General features: G+C 39.8%; 1 protein-coding gene across 1 annotated transcript in view; it reads left to right on the top strand.

Annotated features, from left to right (window-relative positions):
* ppp1cb.L (protein phosphatase 1, catalytic subunit, beta isozyme L homeolog) overlaps positions 1-8,548 on the top strand; it is a 41,589-nt gene extending 33,041 nt beyond the window's left edge. The window contains exons 5-8 of the mRNA NM_001091957.1: positions 1,458-1,529; positions 6,059-6,210; positions 7,140-7,274; positions 8,288-8,548. Of these exons, the coding sequence (NP_001085426.1) occupies positions 1,458-1,529; positions 6,059-6,210; positions 7,140-7,274; positions 8,288-8,392 (464 nt within the window). The 3' untranslated portion in view covers positions 8,393-8,548. The remainder of the gene's footprint in view (positions 1-1,457; positions 1,530-6,058; positions 6,211-7,139; positions 7,275-8,287) is intronic.
* The last annotated feature ends 10,080 nt before the right edge of the window (positions 8,549-18,628 follow it).

Here is an 18,628-nt window from a genome sequence, read left to right as displayed (position 1 = left end):
ATTTAGTTATGCTGTGCTGGCTCAGATGTTTCAGTTAAATCCTGTATAAGTGCAGTTACCCTGTTCCCCACATAAGTATATAAACGGTACTGGATATACCTGCTTTGTTACTTCTGAATTTGGCTTCGTGTACAGCAGGGATTTCTGACGGGTTTAAGCCCACCTTTGGTGTCCATAATTTGATAAACCCCTTAGTTCGTGTGTATATAAAAATCGTCTGAGCAAATATCACCACTAACTGACCCTCAAGTTGTGCTCACGGGATCTAAAGGAACAATTCTGACTGTACCTTTCCTTTTAGGGTAATGACACATGAAGAAAATGTAAACCATAGCAGGCTGTGTTAATAACAGAAGTTAAAGAGCATGTACGACCTAAAAATTTAGCTAATAAAAGAACTTTTTCTAAGCAAGTTCCCAATGTGCATTAATTAAACATTTTCAATGTTTTTTTTTAAAGTTAGTTTTTGCAAAAAGAATTGTTATTGAAAGCAGCATTTATTTAGATCCTGGCTGTTACTTTTTGAACAATATGGCAAAACGCCTGAGGTCCCGAGCAAAGACAATCAACTGCCTTGTCTTAAATTGTATTAACAGTCTAAGCCACCAGGGCATACAAAATAAAGGACAGACAAACACTGCTTTCATATACAAATAACTTAAAGTGGACCTGTTAGAAATAAGAAATAATGAAATGATTCCGAATCCTATTTTATCATTTTAGTTAGGCAAAATAAACTTTACTTACACAATATAAATTATTTTAATGTTGTTCCGGCTGAATTGTGCTTAGTACAGGGGAATACCTATGCTGCCATAGTTGTATGGTATCTCCCTGTACAGACTATGAGCAAACTTAGGGGACTGTACCTGCCGAATTGTGCTTAGTACAGGGTGATACATATGCTGCCATAGTTTATTGGTATCTCTCTGTACAGGCCGAGTGTTAGGCACCCTCTACATTAAGTAACAGCTGGTAAATATAAATGCTGTTGCTGTTTATTCTCTTGATAATTCTTGTAGCAGCAAGGTGCAGCTAGTACTAGTAGGATTAGCCTGGGCAGTGGTTTCTCTGGTCTTTATCACTGGGCCGTATGTGACAGGACTGGTCCAACTGGATCTCTCTCATTGTTTATTACAGTCTATTGATGATTTATTGCTGCCTGCTCTTACAGCACATAATTGGTGACGGCATGCTCAATCTTGCTGCTTACAGGCCTGGGGATTTTATAGCTATGGGACTGAAATTTGTAATGGAAAGTTTGTGTTTAGTACAGCAGGGTTGTTTATCCCTGGGGCCCCATGCAGACTTCAGATGGGGTTGTATGAGGGGCAACACAGACATGGATTTATTTGTGCAGGATTATCTGCTTGCCACACGGAAAAGGTTGGATACCACAGCTTTATAGCTCCACCTTGCTTACATATATCCATCTTTCTTGTGCTTAATTGTTTCAGGTCTATCACCAGATCTCCAGTCCATGGAACAAATCCGCAGAATCATGAGACCAACAGATGTTCCAGACACCGGTAAGAGGGGCTGTCATCAGTTCAACAATGCATTCCCTTCTGGTGGGGTCAGAATGCATATAATATTCCATAAAATACACAAAAGCCATGAATATCCTGTAAATGATATCCTTATAAACGGCTCTTAGTAATGTCATCAGTTATAAACGGAACTTAGTGATGTCATCAGTTATAAACGGAGCTTAGTGATGTCATTTTTGTCGCATGACTCACTAAAACTTGTGTAGTATAATAAAGTCCCTGTTGTTGTATGAGGATATCAGAAGTAACCTTAGAGTTCCATGACCTGTGTAAAAGGTTTTATACGGTCATGGAACTCCTCTGTGACTTATAATATCCGTATATTTTACAATAAGGAGTACTTTATTCACTATATATTTTATTCGCTACATACATCTTTTGGGAGCTGCCATACTATATGCCTTCGACATTGCAGAATTTTTGTAGCTCATTCTATGTAGTGACTGTTCCTTGCATCTATATTCCCTGTGCAGATGAGCAGCAGCAAGTCCTTGCTCGGTGACATTACACAGCCTTTCAGGACAGCTGCCAACTCTTTAGAATGCCAGATATAAATAGCGGCCTGGACAAACCTCATTGAAATTCAAGAAGTGCATTGCTCACCCCTAGCTAGTAAAATAATACCGCCATGGCGGTAGGATTTCATGTTTAAGTGGCTCTGTCATTTCAAAACAACTTCTGTTCAGTTCAACAATATCTACATTACCGTTATTTGTGGGGGGAAACAATAGGCTTCACGATATTCCGATTTCTGTCCATTTGCAGTATGAGCTTTCTTTAAATTTCTCTGTACTTTAGGGTCGCGCTCAGTTTTGGGGAGATTAGTCGCCCGGTGACAAATCTCCTCTTCTTCGGGGCGACTAATCTCCCCAAACTGCCTCCCGCCGACTAGAATGTAAATCATTGGCGGGATGGCACTCTGAGCGCTTCATTTTCCGAATTTGCTCAAAGTTTCCTCGTGAGGCAGTTTGGGGAGATTAGTCGCCACAAAGAAGAGATTTGTCGCGGGGCAACTAATCTCCCCGAATCTGAGCGTGTGCCCTGACCCTATATGTTATGGCATTGCAATTGTGCATAGGGACTCCTGTGTATCCCACCCTTTGTTAGGAGACCTGTCTGACATCATGTGTATCATAGCCTGCTGATTCATCAAAACACAAACCTGCCTCCTGGCATATGACAAAATATTTAGCCCTGTGGGTTGGAGGAGAAATTGTAAGCACCAGGTGCAGTTTTGTGACAGCTGATAATGACTTGAAACCCATTCCAAGTGTATTAGTAGTTGAAACAGACACAGTGCTGTATCTTTACACTTCCCCACCTTAAAGGAAAACTATACCCCCCAAACAATGTAGGTCTCTATAAAAAGATATTGCATAAAACAGCTCTTATGTAAAATCCTGCTTCGTGTAAACAAACCATTTTCATAATAATATACTTTTCTAGTAGTATGTGCAATTGGGTAATCATAAATAGAAAATTGCCATTTTAAAAAAATTACGGCCGCTCCCTGGGATCATACGATTCACTATGCACACAATTATACCAAACAAACTATACTTCCTAGGTCACATGAGCCAATTAATAGAGAGAGTTGTGACTTTTGCTTCCACACTTCTTCCTGTTACAGTTAGAGCTGCAGTATTTCTGGTCAGGTGATCTCTGAGGCAGCACACAGACCATCACAAAATGGGGGTTCAAGGCAAGAGATCTAAAAGGGCAATATTTACTTAAATATATATTCCAGTTTGGTAAGATTCTTTAATATGCCACGTAATATATAAACTATCTGTTGCTTAAGTATTCATTTTGGGGGTATAGTTTTCCTTTAAAGGGCCACTCTTGCTTACCATTGGGTTGTGTCTTTAGGAGTGTGGATTACATTCAGTATAATTTTGTCCTCTTTAGAAAACTTGTTTTGGTTTCCAAACCCTGCTGTAGAGAGTTCATTAGTAATCCTATTAACATGTCATATTAAGTATAAAATACAAAAGAAAAAAAAAAAAGAGAGACCATACATGCATCTCTCTTTATTTGGCATGACCTAAATAAAAGATAAATGGATAAATAATAAATAAAGAGAGGAGCAGGTATGGTCCTTCTCCTCCCAAAGAAAATACTCTTTTCACTTAAGCTCCCCATAGACGCGACAATTCTTCTTGCCGAACGACCGATTTTAGGGAAGTCCAATCAATCCTTTGAAATTATCGTGTTAGTGGGATTCGAACGATCATACATCTTCTGATTTTTCGGCCGACATCTGTCAGGAAATTGATTGGCCAGGTCAAAAAATCTTTGTTGGTCCCAGTGCAATCTATCTATTTTTGCAGGGCCAAGCAGGCAGCTCCCCTTTGTTTTCCTGGCAAATTGGTCTTTTTAGTTGATGGCCAATTCGTATGATCTTTCCGAGATAATCGTGGTCTCACGATGAGGATCGGATCTTTTAAAAATCTCAACATCTATGGCCAGCTTTAGTTAGGACTGATGCATGGACACACGGGTGCATCAGCTTATGCATACTTTGTACGAACAGTAAAAGTGTCTCTTTTTACTACATACAGACATTTTCCTTTCAATCTGTTTTTTTTCCTAAAGGCTATATAATAGGAGTGCTGGGGTAATTTGTTTTGTTCAATATATGATATAAGCCACACACCCATGCACCCAACTGGTTTTAATTGCAACATGGGGATGAGCAGCAGAACTTTGATAATATATATTTTTTGGATATGCCTTTAAGTGGCGCAGAGCTTTTGGCGGTGGTAAGGTATACAGCCTCACTACACCCTATTAACACAAGATGCAACTTTCCATCACATTTTAATATGGAAAATACACTTCCTTGAAAATCAGAGCTTTAGAGGCACATTAATCAAGGGTCGAATTTATGCGAAATTTGTTTTTTGACTTTTTTCAACTTGGATGAATTGAATCAACTCAAAAACACAAATCGAATTTGATTTAAATTCAAAAAACTTCAAATTTAAAAGACTCGATTTTTTTTCTCTCAAAAAAAATATTCGAATGTCAGGAAGGCTGCAATCATCACCAAAATGATCCCTGGACTTCTCCCATTGACTTATACAGCAATTCAGCAGGTTTAAGTTGGGAATAGTCGAATTTGAGTTCTTAAAGGGCCAGAGTATGATAAATCTCAAATTCTAATTAAAATTAAAACTCCGATCGAGTTTGGATAATTCACAATTCGAATTTAAGAGTTTTGACCCAAAAAATCTGCCTCTTAGTGTCTATTGAGAGATTAAAACTTGTTCTGCCAGCAGAACATTCTTCCATTGTTTATTTGGAGCCTCCATGTAGCTTCTCTTAGAAATTACAGTACAACTTCTTGTGTGCCCAGAGCATTCATTCTTTATACATCACATTTAAAGCATAAGGATGCTCTCTGTGATGAATGTGTATCTTTATTTTTACAGCATTTCAGATTTGCATTAATGTCAGATACAGTAAATACACACAGCGACTCAATAATAATGTGCAAAACATCTGCAAGTGTTAAGCATGTTGGAAGGTGTGTGGGCTTTATGATGTAGAGCAGCACATTTCCATGCCCTTGACACCAAGGCTTACACACGACAGCCGTTGAATAATCTCTTGTGACCATCTCTTAAATACAAGCGCATCTCTCATCTTGTAGAATATTTGTTGTCGCTAGAATAGTCCTTGCCATCTACTTCATTATATCTTTCGTTCATAGTGGAAAGGCCACATGTATTCTCTCACAGGCTGAATGAACAGTAACCGGTTTAAAATGTGAATTGTAAATGTCATTGTTCATAAATATTTCATGCATTGGGCTTTTTTATCAAACTATAAGTTAAAGGGGAGGTTCACCTTCAAGTTAACTTGTAGTATGTTCTAGAATTCTAAGCAACTTTTCAATTGGTCTTAATTGTTTATTTTGTACGGTTTCTGAATAAATTGCCTTCTTCTGACTCCAATTTCAAATGGGAGTTACTGACTCCATTTAAACAACAGATACTTTGAAAGGCTACAAATGTATTGTTACTGCTCATTTTTATTACTCCTCTTTCTATTTAGGCCTCTCCTAGTCATAGTCCAGTCTCTCGTTGACATCAGTACATGGTTGCTAGGATTATTTGGATCGTAGCAACCAAATAACTGAAATTGCAAGCTGGAAAGCTGTTGAATAAAAAGCTAACTCAAAAGCCTCAAATAATAAAAATAATGAAAACCAATTGCAAAATGTCTCAATATCACATCTACATCATACTAAAAGTTCATTTAAAGGTGAACAACCCCTTTAAATTGTTCATAGTATATGTAAAGAGTGCAAGGATTTCTGCTTTCTCACTGGTCGGTATAGTCTGGTTGTGTTTGTTGAGCCCACAACATGCCCATCTTAAATGCATTTGCTTTAGAAGTTGTAAATCCTGTGCTCAACTGACACCTGCACCAGACATTACTATGACAACATGTGCGGTTGTATCGGGGAGCACCTAAGTAACACGGTCTCTCCTCTCTGCCAGGGTTGCTCTGTGACTTACTGTGGTCGGATCCAGATAAAGATGTCCAAGGCTGGGGCGAGAATGATCGTGGCGTTTCCTTCACATTCGGGGCAGACGTCGTTAGTAAATTCCTGAATCGCCACGATCTAGATCTGATCTGTCGGGCCCATCAGGTAGGTATTTGATCTTCTCTTCCTTCCTGGGTTAATGTGTCCCTCTCATTCATGCGCACCTTTTAAAATAACTTGTATACAATTGTTATGCACTCTAATGAATGTCATGTAATCTACGGATAGATGTCTGTATGTTTAAAGAAGCAAATCCAACGTGTGTGTGTGTGTGTGTGTGTATATATGTATATATGTATATTTCCGTTTAGATGAATAGATGAAAGTCTTTGCTGGAGCAGTTTTTCTTTATAAAATAAAAGTGATCTATACCATTACATTGTCCTTTAAAGGAGAAATCAACCCATTTGTAAAAAACCGATTACCCCCCACCCCAGGTTGACCTGCCTCCCTCCCTCCTCCCCCCAGGCTAACTGCCCCCGGGGAAATGCCCCATACTTACTTACCCCTCGGCGCAGATTCTGCCAGTGGAGTTCCACACATCCATCTTCCAGCTCCTCGGTATGCTGACTGGGAGGTCAGCAATTTCCGTGTAATTCCACGCATGCACAGTTGTCGCAAACCGGGTGGTGAGGTTTGGGGTGAAGAGTTAGGTCTACCTGGGATGGGGGTACTCTGTTTTTTTACAAATGGGTTGATTTCTCCTTTAAGGTGGCAGTCACATAAATACACTGGCCCCAACTGAAATCCTGAACCAAACAGGGGGTCTCATCGGTACCCATTCCCCTGTTGTATTAGTTCATAGTAGCAGCATTTAAATGGACTAAAAGCCATAGCAGAAACTCCCTTATGAACTGAATGGCAGATCCAGGAGATCAGAGTAAGTTGAGCAAGCAAATTGTTAGAGAAAGCCCATATCCCTGATTCAGCAAAGTATATTGTAATATTCTACATTAGCTCTGGCTCTGCTTGTCGTTTGAAGAGGAACATGGCCGCTCTTGTTGAAATCACCAGGACTTTTCTCTGTTTAACAGGTGGTAGAAGATGGGTATGAATTCTTTGCCAAGCGTCAGCTGGTCACCCTCTTCTCTGCTCCAAATTACTGTGGCGAGTTTGATAATGCTGGGGGCATGATGAGTGTCGACGAGACCCTAATGTGCTCTTTTCAGGTATTACTTGGCTACTGTTGGCAAATATCACTTGGTATTGTCTGACATGTTTTTTTCTGAAATGTAGGTTTTAAAAATAACTTTAAATAAAGGGGTTATGCGCTGGGCCAAATTGGTTGATCCAGTTGTTGGCCCAGGGCCCAACAGAGGCACCCGATTGCAAATCAGTGAAGGTGATATGTGCCTCGCTGGGGAGATTTCCTACTCAAACAGACAAATATAAGAAGTCCTATGCACTTAACCCATTATCAATATATTTAGGACATTGAGACAATTTGTGCCTTAAAGGAGAAGGAAAGCTACCAAAGCATTTTATTGCCAATAGATTAGCCACAATAGTGCAAGCTATAAGACTATATTTATTCTGCAGAATGCTTTACCATAACTGAGTAAACGGCTCTAGAAGCTCTGTTTGTTTAGGATAGCAGCTGCCATACTAGCTTGGTGTGACATCTCCTCCTGCCTGAGTCTCTCCCTGCTCACTCATAGCTTTGGGCTCAGATTACAGCAGTTGGGGGGAAAGGGAGGGAGAGAGGAGCAAACTGAACATGCTCATGCCCTAGCCCTGGAGTTTATGCTGAAAACAGGAAGTCTGATACCGAAGCCCATATATGTATATAATAGAAGGAATAGAAATATAATAGAAGGAAGGAAATGAGGTGTTTCTTTTGACAGTTGGTTCAGAGCAGCATTACTTTGAGAGTTTACAGGTGTGTTTGTATAGACCTTTCTGATAAAGCTTACTTAGTTTTAACCTTTCCTTCTCCTTTAAGCAACTGAAAAATGCCTTACCCTTTAAACAAAACAGGGATTGTTTGTCCTTATACTGCAATATATTTAAGCTGGCCAACTATGTCCCCCTACTCGCCAGATACAAGAGGTATACATGCCACACACAACATATAAAATCTTCAATACCTTTGATGAACAAGGAAAGGAACACAAAATAGTGAAGTATGTATTTTAATTCAGCAAAAGACTACCAGTAGTGTTGATGTATTTTTGAATTGCAGATTTTGAAACCATCCGAAAAGAAAGCAAAATACCAATACGGGGGATTGAACTCTGGCCGCCCAGTGACGCCTCCTCGGACAGCCAATCCTCCAAAGAAGAGGTGAAGCGGATCCCTGTAGGATGAAGCACCATGTGATCTCCATCAAGACAAACTCCACCTTATAATAAGTGTGCACTGTAAAATCACCCAGCCATTCTGATCCCCTTTTACAATATCACATGCATTTACCTTCATGAGACAGGTAAAAGATTCCCAGCTAGAAAAAAAAATTAAATAAAAAACCAAAAAATTGTTCAAAATTGTATCACTTGCAGCATAAATTAAGCACCTTATACAAGCCGAGTTGGTGTTGCCGACTCCATCTCTGTACAAAAAAAATTCTGAGGGTACTAAGGGGCCCTGAGAGGTGCGCAGAAAATTTAGGGATTTTGAAAGCCAAAGTTCTACGATAGCATTATCTCTCATTCGCTCTGCTGGCTGGTTCTTCGGTGCATCCTCCAATTGACCGTAACCGCAGGAATTAATTCAATTGTAACTTTTCTTTTTCTTTTTTTTTCCTATTCAAACATCCAGCGCCAGAGGAGTTTGCAGTGCACGGGTGCCCACTCCTCTGGCTTTGAAGGGGGGGGTTTAACTTTACTGTTGTCTCTAAAGTTCACTGCTTTTATTTCCTTTACTCTGTGTGTGTTTGTGTGTGTTATTAGCCATCATTTCCAGTTTGCACCGACTGTTCACCATTGTGCTCTGCAGTATTTGGCCACTTCGCCCTTCAACATGCTTCGTTTTTCTCGTTTTTGTGTTTTTGTTTTTTTTTGTCTGACATATGACCACTTTTTCCAGTTAATCTGCTTTGACATTAAAGATGACTTTTGCTCCTTGGTATGAATGGTCCGTGCCAAAGTTTTTTTTGTTGACTGCTTGCCCTTTGATACGTTCAGCTTTGAGGACAATGAACAGATAGTTGCACAGTAGAATAACACAATGTATCATATCTCTCAATGTTAAAGGGGCTCTATCATGAAAATAATTTAATATAAGCTTCAATAATAAGACTTTCTAAATACAATCAATTAAAAATTCTGTACCATTTAAGAAATAATCAAGTTACTCTTCAGTATCTCATTCTCCACAGCCTGTCACTCTTCATGCTCAGGTCTGGGTTAGATTTTGATTGACCGGTAGGTCTAATATATCATTTAGGGGACTGCATTTAGAGTCCTGCAGCAGGTCGTTACCCGCAAAAACCTGCGGTACCCTGCGTGTAAAAGTTCCGGGTGCGGGTATAGACACGGGTCAGCGATTTTGCGGGTCGGGCCATGGGTCTTCTCAATAGCGTGTTTTACTCCTTTTTTTCTGATCACGCCTACTTCCGATGATGTCACTTCCGGTTTACAATGACAGCACTTCCTGATTCTTGGTGGTCAGCAGGTCCGGGTTGTGGATAAGGTACTCGCGGTTACAAGATGAAACAGCACCACCTTCCTTGAAAATTAAAATGCCTTTATTGGAACCCTTTTAGGGCATTACAGCTTAATGGTACTTGTGGGTCCAAGCTGGTAAGAATGCGGGTTCGAGGTTGAGTTCCAAAAAATGGACCCGCGCAGGACTCTAGCTCCATTTTATAGCAGAATAACTCAAATAAGCAACTCCAGCACAAACAAAAGATAACAAAATAACAGACTGGCAAACACCTTGCACACACAGAAACAGGATTTCCATCAGAGCTGGTTTTTTTTTTTTTTAAAGTGCGCACTAGGTTAAGAGTGCAACCCCCCCCCCCAAAAAAACACCTTACTGTCAATTAAAAACTGACTCCACCTACTGCATGAAGACAGAATGAAGAGAGACAGGTTGCTCAGAGGGGAAGAGTGAAGATAAACTTGATTATTTCTTAAATGGTACAGATCATTTAATTGATTGTATTCAGAAAGTTTCTTATTTCAGCAAGATGAAGCTTATATTAAATTTTAATTTTTGCGATAGATCTCGTTAAACCTCTGTTTAGCCTCCATTGCTTACACAATGCGATCAAATGTCTCTGTGAGTCTTAAACATTCACGGGAAGGCTATTTGTTTCTACCTTATTCTATAGTCCATTAAAATACAGCATGTGTAGATGAAGCCTGTCCCCTCCAATACCTTTCTACTGTCTACATGACTGAATTTATAATTAAATCTCTTTCTTGGAGCATCTTTTTCCCTTTAATTTAAATTATTTTTGTTTTTTCTCTGTATTTTACAACCTTACTTTTCTTTTGCCATTCTAATTGGGGATGGTAGGAATGAGGTAAGCTCCATTGTGCTTTAGTCACTTATGTATAAAGGACAGGATTAGCAAGCTGTTAATGCTCTGCTAGCATCCCTGCTCTCATTCTCATAAGCAAATCACTCTTCACATTATACAAGCAGCCGCCACAGAAATTGTACCTTTTTGAATGCGTTGTATTCTTTACAAGCGATCGACTTAACTGCTTTAACTCTCCTTTTGTTGTATTCCTACCGTTAATTCAATAAAATATCATTAGAAAAGTTAATATAGTTGATCATTAATAATTACAACATTTAGGGAACTCGCACTGCTCTAAGACTTTTTGATGTGGTCATTGCATGCCTTCCCTTAAAGTAGGCTTAAAGGGGTGGTTCACCTTTAAAGGAAAACTAAACCCCCCCTAAACAATGTAGGTCTCTATAAAAAGATATGGCATAAAACAGCTCTTATGTAAAACACTGCTTAATGTAAATAAACAATTTTCATAATAATATACTTTTCTAGTAGTATGTGCCATTGGGTTTAACATAAATAGAAAACTGCCATTTTAAAAAACATGGGCCGCCCCCTGGCATCGTATGATTCACAGTGCACACAAACAAGCTATACTCGTTGGGTCACATGAGCCAATGAACAGACAGAGTTGTGTCTTTTGCTTCCACACTTCTTCCTGTTACAGTCAGAGCTGCAGTATTTCTTGTCAGGTGATCTCTGAGGCAGCACACAGACCATCATGAAAGACGAGATGTAAAAGGACAATATTTATTTATTTAAATATATATACAAGTTTGGTAAGATTTTTTAATATGCCACTTGATATGATAGAAACTGTTGCTTAAGTATTCATTGTGGGGGTATAGTTTTTCTGTAAGTTAACTTTTAGGGGCAGATTTATTAAGGGTCAAATAGTAAATTCGAATTTTCAAAGATTTATGTTGGTGTCAAAATTCAAACATCTGATTATGAGACTTATCACTACTCAACCATGGAAACTGTTGTAATTCGAATATTCGCACACCTAAAACCTGACGGTTCACTTAGAAGTCCATTGACACATCTGAATATGTTCATTGCCTTCCTGACGTTCGAGTTTTTTTCAAAGGGAAAATTCGATTCAAATTTTGGGTCGGGACTATTCGATCAAATATTGCATTCAATTTTTTTTCTTAATTTACCATTTGAGTTGAGTATATTCAAATTTATTAGCGTAAAAAAAAAAAATCACATAAATTTGACCTTTTATAAATCTGCCCATTAGTATGTTATAGAATGGCTAATTCTAAGCAACTTTTCGATTGGCTTTAATCTTTTCTTATAGTTTCTGAATTTGCCTCCTACTGACTTTCCAGCTTTCAATTGGGGATCACTGACCCCCCAGCTACAAAACAAATGCCCAGTAAAGCTACAAATGTATTGTTATTGCTACTTTTTATTACTCTTTCTATTTTGACCTTCTCCTATTAATATTCCAGCCTCTAATTCAGATCAGTGTATGGTTGCTAGGGTAATTTGGACTCTAGCAACCAGGTTGCTGAAATTTTAAACTGGAGAGCTGCTGAATAACTCAAAAGCCAGCAATAACAATACAATTAATATCGCTTTCTAAATTTTACTAAAAGTTAATTGAAAGGTGCACAACCCCTTTAAATGGGTTGTTTACCTTTGAGATAAATTTTAGTATGATGTAGAGACTGCGACAATATGCAAGTTTTCATTTTTTATTATTTGTGGATTTTGCATTTAGCAGCTCTTCAATTTGCATCTTAAAGGGATACTGTCATGGGGAAAAAATTTTTTTTCAAAATGAATCCGTTAATAGTGCTGCTCCAGCAGAATTCTGCACTGAAATCCATTTCTCAAAAGAGCAAACAGATTTTTTTTTATATTCAATTTTGAAATCTGACATGGGGCTAGACATATTGTCAATTTCCCAGCTGCCCCAAGTCATGTGACTTGTGCTCTGATAAACTTCAATCACTCTTTACTGCTGTACTGCAAGTTGGAGTGATATCACCCCCTCCCTTCCCCCCCAGCAGCCAAACAAAAAGAACAATGGGAAGGTAACCAGATAACAGCTCCCTAACACAAGATAACAGCTGCCTGGTAGATCTAAGAACAACACTCAATAGTAAAAACCCATGTCCCACTGAGACTCCTTCAGTTACATTGAGAAGGAAAAAACGGCAGCCTGCCAGAAAGCATTTCTCTACTAAAGTGCAGGCACAAGTCACATGACCAGGGACAGCTGGGAAATTGACAATATGTCTAGCCCCATGTCAGATTTCAAAATTGAATATAAAAAAATCTGTTTGCTCTTTTGAGAAATGGATTTCAGTGCAGAATTCTGCTGGAGCAGCACTATTAACTGATTCATTTTGAAAAATTTTTTTTTTCCCATAACAGTATCCATTTAAGCAATCTGGTAACTAGGGTCCAAATTAACCTAGCAACCATGCGTTGATTTTAATAAGAGACTGAAATCTGAATGAGAGGCCTGAATAGAAGGATCAGTAATAAAAATGGCAATACATTTGTACCCTTACAGAGCATTTGTTTTTTTAGAAGGGAGTCCGTGATGCCCATTTGAAAGCAGAAGAAAAAGGCAAATAACTTTAAAACTATAAAAATAAATAATGAAAACCGATTGAAAAGTTGCTTAGAATTGGCTGTTCTATAACCTAATAAAAGTTAACTTAAAGGTGAACCACCACTTTAAGGTGGCCATACACCACAATCCATCCAATTCGGTCCCCCCCACACTCTGTGCTGAAGTGGGCTGATCCAATCATTGGCCCAGGGTCCTACAGTTGGATAATAGAGCAGGGCCTATGGAGGCTTGATGGATGGCAGTTTAAAACCTGCAAAAGTGATATAACTTTCAGCCAAATATTGGGTAGGCAGGCCAGTGAGTAGGCCGCATACATTGGCCAATAAGCTGCTGACTCTGGCTAGAGCAGTAATCCCCAACCAGTAGCTCATAAGCAACATGTTACTCACCAACCCCTTTGATGTTGCTCCCAGTGGCCTAAAGCAGGAGCTTATATTTTTTAATTTCAGACTTGGAGGCAAGTTTTGGTTGTATAAAAACCAGGTGCACTGCCAGAGTCTCAATGTAGGTTGGCAATCCACATAGGGGCTACCAAATAACCAATCACAACCCTTATTTGGAACCCTGGGAACATTTTTCATGCTAGTGTTGCTCCCCAACTCCTTTTACTTCTGAATGTTGCTCATGGGTTTAAAAGGTTGGGGATCCCTTGTCTAAAGGGACCGAAGTGGCAGTTTTTTCACCCTGTGTATGACCAGCTGTACTAAGTAATGTTGCTGTTATCTAACATGAGTCTGGACATGGGAAAACACAAATTGCTTGTTCAGCCAGTGGCCCAGCAGTGTGAGAGAGGTACAGCCCGATTCTGATCAGATTTGCTGTTGGATTGGTCTGTCCAAAATTTCTTCCTATAAATTCACCATTGGCCAGGCAATAATATCCATACACACATTCTATTTCTGTTTTTTGGTGCAACTTAGAAAGGGGTTGGGTTTGCATCTAAAAGGTAGTGATTTTCCCATCTGAAGGGCAATGTGTGAAAAACAACTTGAGGTGTAACAGGGCACTGCTTTTCCAAATTAGCATGCAGTTTGTCAGTCATCCTACAAATATTATAAAATATATACCATAAAACTATGGCAGCATAGGTATTCCCCTGTACTAAGCACAATTCAGCAGGAACAGTCCCCTAAGTTTGCTCAAACTCTGTACAGAGAGATCCCATAAAACTATGGCAGCATAGGTATTCCTCTGTACTAAGCACAATTCAGCAGGAACAGCCCCTAAGTTTGCTCATAGCCTGTACAGAGAGATCCCATAAAACTATGGCAGCATAGGTATTCCTCTGTACAAAGCACAATTCAGCAGGAACAGTCCCCTAAGTTTGCAATTTATTATTATTAACATGTATTTATATAGCGCCAACATATTGCGTATCACTGTCGCGAATACTCTATACCTATAGATACCATAAAACTATGACAGCATAGGTATTCCTCTGTACGAAGCACAGTTCAGCAGGAACAGCCCCTTAGTTTGCTCATAGTCTGTACAGAAAGATCCCATAAAACTATGGCAGCATAGGTATTCCCTGTACTAAGCACAATTCTGCAGGAACAGCCCCTAAAAAAATTATAACCAATTGCAAATTGTCTCAGAGTATCATTCTCTGCATCATACTAAAAGTTAATTTAAAAGTGAACAACCCCTTTAATGAACAGTAATTAAACCTCTTAATATCCTAGAAAATTCAGAGGATTGAGTAAACATGCACTAGAATTTGGTTGGGGTTTCTATATAAATGAGGGAGTTAAATGCTAGAATCTTATTTACTAAACATCTCTCTTTCTGGGTGTGGGGGGGGGGGTTGCAATCTTCCATTTAATGACTTTCCTCATTAAAGCTCCCTCCTTGGCTCTGTTCATGCTTTGTTAAGCTATTTCTGCCTGTGATTTTTATCTCATTTGCTCTGCTTTGAGATGTAATTGCTGTGTATGCTTTATGTGGAGCGAGTGGAACATTCCCCACTGAGTTTCCCTGGCTCTCGCCTCTTGGTTACGCTTCCAGGCCTTTCAATATATTCATGAGCTAAGAGCCAAGCAAGGCCAGTTTTTTTTTTTTTTATCCCAGTACCTGACTTTATTTGGTAAATACGGGTGCAGGGTCAAACGTGTTGCATACAAATTTGTTGAAAAGACCCGCACTCCAATTTGTGATCCATCAAAATACTTTTATTGTGTACATATATCCGACGTACTTAAACAGACCGTACTTCGATTATCGAATAGTCGAATGATTTTTACTTTGAATCGTTTTAATCATTCGATTCGATCGAATTTGACCAATTTGATGGTCGAAGTACCCAAAAAAATACTTCGAAATTCGACTATTTTTCAATTCAAATTATTCATTCGACCTTAGTAAATCTGCCCCAAAATGTCTCCTTTAAACTGTTGTGAGACAGCGCGGTCGACACTGTCCCATAATCTGGTATTAGCAGTCTAAAACTGTTACCATCTCAGAAGCCATTAAAAATAGTAAAATTATTTAAACTGCAAAAAGTGCTCGCAGAATTACATCAATTGAGTTATTATCCATTCATTTTTAGGTTTAGATTCCCTTTAAGATTTGCTATTGCTGGGATCAGGAAAGCATGGAAAACTGCCCCAGACTTCTCCCCAAAACATAACAGTATTACACATTTACAAAGGTAATTTTCTCCTGGCATTCAAATAACATGGGCTCGTCTATCAGACTGCCACATTATGACGGCCAAGAATGTATTTACACTGCTCCAGAGTCCAGTGGCAACATCATGCCATTTCAGCTAATGCCTAGAATTGGTGATGAACACCTCACTGATAAACAGTTGCTTCTAGGGACAGTTTGGAACTGGGCACTAAGTGATCTAACTGAGGAAATATGGTGGGAGAAGAAGTATGTTGATATGTTTTGGGCAAAGAGAATATACAGAGAATATGCCTGTTGTATACTGTATATGGGAATGTTCAATGTAAATGACTAAACATAGTATATGGTCATGTAAGTGGGGGTTACCAGCAGAGCCGCCATCAGCGGGTGAATGGGGGCCGGCAGTGCTGCAGTTTTGAAAGACCCGGGCCCCCCTTGACAGCGCCTAAGCCGTGCGGCCATTTTGGACGTCCCGAACAGCCGAAATGCGGAAGTGTCTAAAAGCCGAACAGCCGAAGGACCTGAAGCCGCGAAAACAGTCTAAGCAGCGAAAAGACCCAAAGTCACGAAAAGAGACTAAATTGAAGTCCTGAAGCGACGAAAAGACCCAAAGTCACGAAAGGAGGCGAAGTTGAAGTCCTGAAGCCACAAGTTAAATTCTACTGAACACCAATTTGTTTTTTAATCCCCTGGCCACCAATGTATTATTTTAATATTCTATAGGCCCTGGCTACCAATGTTTTTTTTTTTTAATTATTTTTGGGGCCCCGATTTTTTTAACTTGTAAGGGGGGCTCTGGCACCAATATTTTTTTTTAAAAAAAATTTGGGGGCGCAAAAGTTTTTTTAAAAAATATTTTTGGGGACCCAATTTATTTTTTACTTGTAAGGGGGACCCTGGCACCAATGCTTTTTTTTTTTAAAAAAAAAAAAACTTTTATGGGGGGCCATGGTGCCAATGTTTTTATTTTTTTACTTATAAGGGGGCCCTGAGAATCAATAGCTTTTTATAACTTGTGTGTGTGGGGTTACATTTTTAGCGCTGATGTCTATGTGGTCTTTTAACTGTGATGTGGAGTGGGTAGGATCTGGGGTGGGGCTTGGGCGCTAGCGTGGGCCCCGAAAATTTTGTTGTACGGGGCCCCGTGATTTCTAATGGCGCCCCTGGTTGCTAGCCTCAAGAACTAGGCTGTCAGGGCCTCCTTGTGCTGTACATCTGCTAATGTGAAGCATAGAAAGCCTCCAGTCTTCTTTCCTGCTCCAGTTTTCTGTGCAGGTAAATAAACAGAACCAGGACTGGGGATTATAATGTGGAGGATTTGGCCGTCTGCCGTGTGATGTATAAACACAAGGGTGCTATTCATTGCATGCAAACGGACTCCGTGCCCTCGTGTCCTGCTCATGTGAAGCTTGTGTGCCACGCAGCCATAACACGCACAGCATGAACTGGAGTCTGGAGAGGTGCCGACCCGCACACACTGCTATATCATCATTCATTTCTAAAGGCAGTACCAGGTTCTTTTGGATTTAGTTACAACCTGGGGGGTCCCCAAAGCAGAGTCTCCTCTGTCTATAGTCCAGGGCCGGAACTAGGGGTAAGCAGAGTAGGCACGTGCCTAGGGCGCAAAGCTGAGGGTGCGCCAGGCACGTACCTGCTCTGTCGCCTACCCCGTGTCCGGTCCCATCTCTCCCCGACTGCCACTGGTGTCTTCCGTGTAAATGCACTTCTGCGCATGCCCGCACACATTTTGCGCATGCGTGCTGGAGCGAAGTTTTGCGCATACGCAGTCGAACGCGCACAGAGCCAGCGCCGTGGCCCACCAGGCTGCCTAGGGCACCTGCCCGGGTTGGCCCGGCTCTGCTATAGTCAGAGCAGATCTTAAAGGGGAACTATTGCAAAAATGTAAATTTAAAATAAGCTTCAGCATAGTGAAATAAGAAACTTTCTAAATATGGTGGATTAAAAATTCTGTACCATTTCTGAAATAATCAAGTTTATGTTCACTATTCCTCTCTCAGCATCTGTTTCTCTTCATTCTGTCTTCATGCAGCAGTTGGGTGTCAGATATTCATTGACAGACAGTTAGATCCAATATATCTTATAGGGGGGCTCCTTTTGCCTAGAAGATGTAATAGAGCTCACTCTATTAAAATCACCAGACATCATGTCTCTCTACGTGCAGGATTTGTGCAAAAGGCAGTTATTTTGTTAGATTTTTTTGAACTGGAATCAGTTATTTGAGTGAGCTCTAATTCATCTGCTAGGAAACGAGCCCCCCCTAAAAGATATATTGGATTAAACTGTCAATGAATATCTGACACCCAACTCCTGAATGAAGACAGAATGAGGAGAAACAGATGCTGAGAGAAGAATAGTGAAGATAAACTTGATTATTTCAGAAACAATGCAGAATTTTGAATTAATTGTTTTTACAAAGTTTCTTATTTCAGTATGATGAAGCTTATATTAAATTTTAATGTTCGCTATAGTTCCCCTTTAAGGGTTGAGGGGCCTGGGACAAGTGTAGGGTTGCCACCGGGCCGGTATTTTACTGGCATAGCCGGTAAAAATTATGGTTGATCTCAATTTTATTAATTGGAAAAAAGATAAGTATATAGGAAGGCAAGTATTTTTTTCCATAAAAGGTGGCAACCATAGACAAGTCTGAAAGCGCTGAGCCCATTCCACTCTGTAGACCCCAATAAGCAGGACATGTTAATACTGCAGCTGGCAGGGCTATGTGTCATTGGGCAGGCATTGCGCTTTCCACCATGAAAAAGGTGCTCCCGTTATTAATTGTATTACGTGGATACCATTTCTGCACCAAAGCA

This window comes from Xenopus laevis, chromosome 5L (genome assembly GCF_017654675.1).
Source record: "Xenopus laevis strain J_2021 chromosome 5L, Xenopus_laevis_v10.1, whole genome shotgun sequence".
Lineage (NCBI taxonomy): Eukaryota > Metazoa > Chordata > Amphibia > Anura > Pipidae > Xenopus > Xenopus laevis.
This window is presented reverse-complemented; position numbering and strand designations above follow the sequence as displayed.